The 8,178-nt window shown below is 55.3% G+C and overlaps 1 protein-coding gene across 1 annotated transcript; it reads left to right on the top strand.

Annotated features, from left to right (window-relative positions):
* Positions 1–451: 451 nt before the first annotated feature.
* On the top strand, positions 452–6,860 carry ZIC5 (Zic family member 5). Its single transcript, XM_068526862.1, has 2 exons — positions 452–1,970; positions 6,418–6,860. The coding sequence occupies exons 1-2, from the start codon at positions 452–454 to the stop codon at positions 6,858–6,860; spliced, it is 1,962 nt and encodes a 653-aa protein (XP_068382963.1).
* Positions 6,861–8,178: the final 1,318 nt, after the last annotated feature.

Here is an 8,178-nt window from a genome sequence, read left to right as displayed (position 1 = left end):
CTTTTGCTCCCCGGGGGGTCCCCAGCCCAGAGCCTCCAGGCGCCCTTCGGCCGCGTGCCGGCGCACGTTCACCGCAAGGCGCGTCATGGGAACGCGGGGCGCTGCGCGCGCAGGCCCAGCGCAAACTTTCTGCAAGTGCAACTTGGGAATCCCCGGGGAGGCGGGGACGCAGGGCTCAGGGAGAGGAAGGGGCGCGAAGCGAAAGCGAAGGCGGCCGCCAGCACAGGGGCGGATGCCCGCTGAGCCTGAAAGGGAGCCAATCGGTCAGCCGCGGCTGCTGCCAATCACGCGGCTCCCTCCAATCCCACCCTTGCTATTTCCAAAATCTCGGTCCCACTGCGCAGCTCAAATGTGGTGTTCGCTCTGCCAATCGCTGGAGGACAGAGTGGGAACGGGAATAAGCAGAGTTAGGAGGCCAGGACAAAGAAGTTAAAGAGCGCCTAACATATACATGTTTCTGAAGGCGGGCAGAGGGAAAAAAGTCCCCCCAGTGAGGGTCTGTGAGTCTGATTGTGTAGTTCTGATGGAGACCCCTTTGAGCAAGAGGAACCCGCCAGCGCTGAGATTAGCGGATTTGGCAACGGCTCAGGCCAGGCCACTTCAGAATATGACAGGCTTCCCGGCGCTGGCCAGCGCGCCCGCCCACTCCCAACTCCGCGCCGCAGCCGGGCACCTCCGCCCTCGGGACCTGGGCGCTGACCCCGGCGTGGCCATCACTCCGCTCGGACCCGAGCACATGGCCCAGGCGAGCGCGCTCGGCCTCAGCCCTCCCTCCCAGGCGCCCCCGGCACAGCCCGATGCCCCAGCGGCCACCGCCCGCGCTGCAGCCTCGGTCACGCACCCGGGCGCCGGCACCTACCCTGGCGGCGGGGGTAGCGGTAGCGTGCAGTCCTCCGCGCCCGCGCCCCCGCCCCCAGCCCCTCCTCTTCCTCCCTCCCCTTCACCCCCTCCCCCTCCTCCTGGCCTCTCGGGCTACACCACCACCAACAGTGGCGGCGGCGGCAGCAGCGGCAAAGGCCACAGCAGGGACTTCGTCCTCCGGAGGGACCTTTCCGCCACGGCCCCCGCGGCGGCCATGCACGGGGCCCCGCTCGGAGGGGAGCAGCGGTCCGGCACCGGCTCCCCCCAGCACTCGGCCCCGCCTCCCCACTCGGCCGGCATGTTCATCTCGGCCAGCGGCACCTACGCTGGCCCGGACGGCAGCGGCGGCGGGGGCCCGGCGCTCTTTCCCTCGCTGCACGACACGCCGGGAGGCCCCGGCGGCCACCCGCACCCGCTCAACGGCCAGATGCGCCTGGGGCTGGCGGCAGCGGCGGCAGCCGCGGCGGCTGAGCTGTACGGCCGCGGGGAGCCGCCCTTCGCGCCGCGCTCGGGGGATGCGCACTACGGTGCGGTGGCGGCCGCTGCAGCCGCCGCCCTGCATGGCTACGGAGCAGTGAACTTAAACCTGAACCTGGCGGCGGCGGCTGCTGCCGCGGCGGCCGGACCCGGGCCCCACCTGCAACACCACGCGCCGCCCCCGGCGCCGCCACCGCCGCCCGCGCCCGCGCAGCACCCGCACCAGCACCACCCCCACCTCCCAGGGGCGGCCGGGGCCTTCCTGCGCTACATGCGGCAGCCAATCAAGCAGGAGCTCATCTGCAAGTGGATCGACCCCGAGGAGCTGGCCGGGCCGCCGCCGCCCCCGCCCCCGGCCGGCGGCGCCAAGCCCTGCTCCAAAACTTTCGGCACCATGCACGAGCTGGTGAACCACGTCACGGTGGAGCACGTGGGCGGCCCCGAGCAAAGCAGCCACGTCTGCTTCTGGGAGGACTGTCCGCGCGAGGGCAAGCCCTTCAAGGCCAAATACAAGCTCATCAACCACATCCGCGTGCACACCGGCGAGAAGCCCTTCCCCTGCCCCTTCCCGGGCTGCGGCAAGGTCTTCGCGCGCTCCGAGAACCTGAAGATCCACAAGCGCACTCATACAGGTGGGTGTCTGTCCCCGGCCGCGCCGCCGCCGCCGCCTCCCGCGCCGCCGCCGCTTCTGCCGCTGCTTCTCTTCCTCCTCCTCCTGCTCGCCTTAATTTTTTCCTCCTTCTGCTGCTTCTCTTCGCATACGTATAACCCGGACATGTGACTTCTTTTTTTTCTCTCCCCCCTTTTTTTCTATGAATAAGTAATTCGATAGCACACACAGGCCCCGCGCTGGGTTCCCACACGGTGGAGTCTCCAGCGCTCCCGCAGCCCCTCCGCCGGGACCGGCAACGCGCTCCAGCCGCCGCCGCCGCCGCCCCGGAGCAGAAGCAGCCGCCGCCGGAGCAGGAAGGCGCCCAGGACGGTCGGCAGCCCCCTTCCGCCCGGCCCCGGGAACTTGGGGAGGGCGATGGGGAAGGAGGGCCGGAGCCGCCCCGGCGGCTCTTCCCTCCCCATCGGATGTCAGGCCCCGCGCGGTCGCCGTGCTCCGAAGAGCGGGCGTGCGAGGGGCGCGTGGGATTTGCTGCGGTATTGGGGCCGCGAGGCCCAGCTCGGTGTGGCCCCTCCTGGAGGGGAGAGGGGGCCCTGTCCCTCCGGGGCGGGGTGCAAAATGCGAAAGTAATGCGCCCTCGGGCTCCCGGGGACCTTCCCCCTACACACACGTACACACACTCGCCCACCTTTACACACCCCACAGTACACCTTCACGTGCACACACACATCACACGAACAACTTCACACACCCATATTCCCTCATACACCCCTCCCTCATCGCTGGGACGTCCCTATGTCCTGATGACACAATCATACTCATTTATACATCTTCATATACACCTATACTCACACGCGCCGTCACACAGTTTATCACACATGCCCTAGAGGGTGCTGGAGAAATTGGGTTCTGTCCTTTGAAGGAAGGTTCTCCTTGGAGGAGGACAGGGCGAGCTGCAGAGTCTCCCGCGGTCGTTGGGGCCTACCCCCCCGTGGGACTTGGGAGGAGCCCCCGGCACCCTGGGGAGCCCTCCCGCCCCCACCCCGAGCCCTGCCGTAGGAGGGTGCCACGGCCGCGGCCTGGGGCGTGGGGCGGCGTCTGTGGGCCGTGTGCCCCTTGGAACGGACGAGCGTGCTGGGCAGAAGCGCTGATGAGCGCGAGCGCAGTCGGGATTTATAGGGACAGACAATATTACTCCTCGGAGGACGCTTAAGTAACTGGAGTTTACATTCAGTAATTACTTGGCTGATTTATCGGGGCGGCGACGACGAGGAGGCAGCCGCCGGGCGTGGGCTGCAACGCCTGGCCAGCGGCCGGGGCCGAGGCCACTGGCGGGGGGGGGGGGGGTGAGGGGGATCTGCGTGGGAAGCCGGGTCCGGGGGCCCGAGGCTGGAGCCCCGGGCCTTGCTTCTGTCGCCGGTACCTGACGGGCCTCCTGCGGACTGGCCCGCTGACCGGCTGGGAGCGCGTTTCCCCCCGAGTTCCGTTTGCCAGCCCCTTTCTTTTCTAATCGGGATCAGTCCGACTTAATGATTTTGCCAAAAGGAAGCGTCCCGCAAGACTCTCGTAAAAACTCTCTGGCCCGCTAAGCCAGCTGCTGGCCCCCGTGCCCAGCACTTGCCGACGGGACAGGGGCCTGGGGCGGTGAGCGGGGCGCGCGGGGCGCGGGAAGTGAAGCCGCCCCCAAAGGGAACCCCTAAAAGTGGAGCCCGCGACCTCTGGCCCTTCCCGCATTTCCAGGCCTCGGAGGGGAATGGATCTTCCTTTGGCGGGCAGGGGGGCTGCCCAGAGCTGAGGGCCGTTTCCGCCCGGGTCAGGCAAGGAACTGGAAATTGACTGCGCGGCAGCTGACCGGGTGTCGGCTCTCCGGCCCCCGGGGACAGGCAGCCTCCCGCCCCCCTCGAGGGCGGGCCCCAAGGGGGCGTGCGCGCGTGCTGCCGGGGGCGGAGACCCGGGCGCCGAGGGAACCCGGGGCTGTTTTGTTTTCGGGTTCCTTGTGCGCAAGGTTGCATTCCCGCCTGGCTCGCGGCGGCTGCGTGGGCCTCGCCGGGTCCCTCGGGCAGGGATGCGAGCGCTCTCGCGTTGATGCTCAGACCCGCGTCGGGGGTTTTGGGCCGCTAAGCCACTGAGCACTGTGTCCAGAGAAAGGCCAGGCCGGACTCCCTGCCCCATCACAACGCTCTCCCTTTTTGGGGGTTACCCGGGATCCCAGAACGGCTTGATCAAAGGGAATAATCCCCGGCCACTCCTGAAGGCCCATTTCCTGACCCACGTGCCCCCAATTCCATTTATAACCTTCCTCTGGGCTGGACTCGAGTTCTCACACGTAGCTTCCTTCACTCTCTAAAACTCTGTAAGTAGTTAAATTCTGACGTGATCCCTCTGTCAGAATCTGAAATGTAAACACTAGGGTCTCTCACCCTTTCTAGGCAGGGAGAATTTGCTAACTGCCCCCCTCCCCATACGTAGCCCCCCCCCCTGAATAAAATAGGCAATTCTATCACCCTTTCCATTTTTTTCTACTTTCTTCTTCCATGTCTCCTTTATCCCTGCATTTCTACCTTTCTTTCCACTCCGTATCTGCCTTTTCTGGGTCTGATTCTTAATGCTTCTCTTTAAACATGTGCAGTGGTGGAGCCAGCAATGTCCAAGCCGTTTATTCTGCACAATCCGAGATACTTAGCTTGTGCAGAAACATGAGAAGTCTAAAAAGCAACATTGCACATTTGCATAGGGTGAATAAAATTACTTAAACCTCCATGTTGAAGAAAAGCTGATTATAATTTTTTTTGGAAGAACGCTACATTAAATTAGTATTATCCAACTTAAAGTGGAATGTAGAAATCAGGACAGATAACCAGTGTTTTGATAAAACTCGATTAACTGTTTGCGTTGCAGCCTCTCTACAGAGAATTTTTAAAGGTTGTGATTATCATTGCATTATGTTGTGTTTTTCCCTCTCTTTATGGCCCAAGGCAGGAGGTATATTAAATAATATAAATATATTATAAATATTAAATGATAATATTTAATTTTGTTTTTAAACAATATTTCCAGGTAGTATAAGTTATATTCCAGGCATCTGAATACTTTCAGATGTGCTAACGTACTCTGGCATTGAAGCAGTTAGCATTGATGAAATTAAGAAAGAGGAAATTACACTGAAATATTTGTACAGGAAAGTCCACCACAGAAATTTATGTACACTAAGCTGTCTTAATAGTTGTTTGGCTTTTTAAAAAATAAATTGTCAAAAACCAAGGAAAAGACCATACCTTGTGTGTCACCAGAGTAGCTGCTGAAATGTAGAGAAATTCAACTATTTTTAAAATCATTTAAAGATAAGGAATATATTTATTATACCACAATATGTATGAGATAACATGTTCAGTTATGGACTCAAATACATCAAGTTCATGGATACTAAGGTGAGGGGGAAAATTCATACTGTTACCTGCTGTCTTCCTGTTTCTGCTTTTTAATACCGAGGTGTAGTGTGGCTGGATATCTTGTCTTACTGAGCATTTCTACTACCTGGACCTGGGGCCTTGTGTTGAAAGGCCCTGTGCTCCTGGGGTGGATAGGGCAGCTTAAAGGGGCAATGGGTCCAAAGACTCTGGTAAACAGTTGATCTTTTTTGATTATTAAACAATGTTAGAATAAGAAGTCTGCTTATGCCATCAGGGGATGCCAGGTTCTGGCTGAGGCTTGTAGTCTTTATTAACGTTTGTTAAGGTTCTGTTCCTCTAGGGTCTCAACTGCCCAGCAAGTTGTGAGGAAAGCTGGTAGAACGAAGAGGGCAACAGCCTATTCTCTGCCCAGCTAGGCTTGTAAAAAATCTAGTGGTGGGATCATGTTTTTCACAGATGTCTTTATTTCTGGAGAGAACAGGATTTTGGTGTATTTCCTTTCCTTTCCCATCAGTGAAATCCTGGGGAACACTCTGAAACAAAATGCCATTATTATAATTTTACTGCATCACCCCCAGTTTACTTTTAATTGAGAATGCGTGTTTATCTTTTTTCTCTTTTTCTTACGGTCTTCACCCAAGCTGTGGCTTTGCAAGTATTTTATCAGCATTTATCTTGACAGGGGATCGGCTTGAATTTTTGTGTGTATAGACCCTGAGGGGAACAAGGATGTGGGAATCTGGGTCCTAGCTGGATTTCAGTGTTAGAGCCTGGACCATGCTCTAGCCATTCTCATCTCGACCCCTATGGTACTTCGGGGTTGACATCCAGCCTCTAGCAAGCCCAGGTCCAAGAAGAGCCTCCAGGCCAGGGGACACCAGGCCCATCCCCCCAGTATCCCTTCCCTGTTGCATCCTGGAACATGGGAATTAGGAGTTAGGCTGGGAGTTGGTCTTCAAGAGGATGGGAAGATGCACGCTCATGTCTGCTCTAAGATTTCTCTCTCAAGTGAGAGGTCTCTGAAAAGCACTTGTTAACCTTTCCTATGTTTTATTGCAGGGGAAAAGCCTTTCAAATGTGAATTTGATGGCTGTGACAGGAAGTTTGCCAACAGCAGTGACCGAAAGAAACATTCCCACGTCCACACCAGCGACAAGCCCTACTACTGCAAGATCCGAGGCTGTGACAAATCCTACACCCACCCGAGCTCGCTGAGGAAGCACATGAAGATTCACTGCAAGTCCCCACCACCCTCTCCAGGAGCCCTGGGCTACTCATCGGTGGGGACTCCAGTGGGTGCCCCCTTGTCCCCTGTGCTGGACCCAGCCAGGAGTCGCTCGAGCACTCTGTCCCCTCAAGTGACCAACCTCAATGAGTGGTACGTTTGCCAGCCCAGTGGGGTCCCCAGTCACCTCCACACCCCTTCCAGCAGTGGAACCACTTCTGAGTCTGACGATGAGGAGATGTACCGGAACTCTGAAGGCGTGCGGACCATACATTAGATTTTATTAGTAATAATAATAATAAGTACAATAATAAGTGGGAGCCCTTGGACCGTATCCTAACCTGAGACAATGCCGAGGCTGAGACAAACTCGTGACTCAGACTTGCCACCGGGTCTAATTAGCCCTATTTATTCAGTATGAAACCCTATGGTGTTTGTACATTTAATTAATTTAATTAAGATATTTGGGTTTTTTTTTTTTCCCCTTAGAAAACAAACAAACAAAAAAACCCAACCAAGCTGGACTTGTGTGTTGCAGGGGCACAGGACTGAGAGCAGATTGTACCATGGAAAATGAATGGAGAGATTAGTGAATCGAGACACACACTGTCAATGCCATATATATAGTTTTTACAAGGGTGAGAGAAAGAGCGTTAAGTCAGAACTCAACACAGCACCAAGGCCCTTTGCATTTCCTGGAGTGCCTCACGAACGCCTTTGACACCATCATGGGCTTCTCTGGAGCCTCTCTGCCTCCTGCTTGGGCCCTAATTCTGCAAAGGCCTCTTGATTGTAAACCACACGCTTGCTGCATTGCCAACAGATCTTGGACTGTACTTGTGTCCAAAAATATTTGTAAAAACCCTTTAAGTTCTAATACTTGTAATTTTTAATTTCCACTCTTTTATTACTGATCTCACCTTAACACTGTATTTTTATACAGGATTATTTCTTCAGTACCCTGCTTGTATGATTTTTTTTTTAAAAAAGATGCAGCAACCTAGTATATCTCCATATATTGTGCTACCATGATTGTTCCAGCAACAGTGGAGAGAAGAAAAAGCTGCTGCGGTAGACAACTGTGAAACTGTGATATTTTATAAAATAGAAGAAATTCAAGTGCTTGCTTTTTCCTCTTTTTTTTTTTAATCTGGAATCTCAGAGTCTGCCTCTTTACTCTGTCCAAACTTCTTGTGTAATAAAGAGATTATGTTTTAGATCATAAGTTCTTTGGGATGCCAAAATTAACAGGCAAGTGTAAGGAGGTGTGATGTTGGCAACATGCCTATTTTTTGGGGAAGGCTGTTGTTTTACAAACAGGGCAATCTCTCTTTTATACTGTTGTATCGACCTTTTAAAAAATCTTTATTTTTCAGTGCCGGAAATTGCATTTTAATGCATTTTCTTCCACCTGAGCACGTGGAACTCTGTCCCACTTGCAAATGACAGTGTATGATTTACATTAAAAGAGGGGAGGGAGTTGCTATACATATTAAAATTTTTAAAAGGTTTATAGTTACCACCAAACACTGATGAATGTGTGACCTTTGCCAGAGCTGTCAAGCTAGGACAAAAAAGGTCAAGGACCTAGGACA

Source organism: Eschrichtius robustus, chromosome 18 (assembly GCF_028021215.1).
Source record: "Eschrichtius robustus isolate mEscRob2 chromosome 18, mEscRob2.pri, whole genome shotgun sequence".
Lineage (NCBI taxonomy): Eukaryota > Metazoa > Chordata > Mammalia > Artiodactyla > Eschrichtiidae > Eschrichtius > Eschrichtius robustus.
This window is presented reverse-complemented; position numbering and strand designations above follow the sequence as displayed.

What these genes read in the sequence shown, in the direction of transcription:
- ZIC5 (XM_068526862.1), top strand. Translation starts at nt 452, where the DNA reads ATGTTTCTGAAGGCGGGCAGAGGGAAAAAAGTCCCCCCAGTGAGGGTC. An exon ending in CCACAAGCGCACTCATACAG is followed by an intron (nt 1,971 to 6,417) that starts GTGGGTGTCTGT and finishes GTTTTATTGCAG; the next exon opens with GGGAAAAGCCTTTCAAATGT.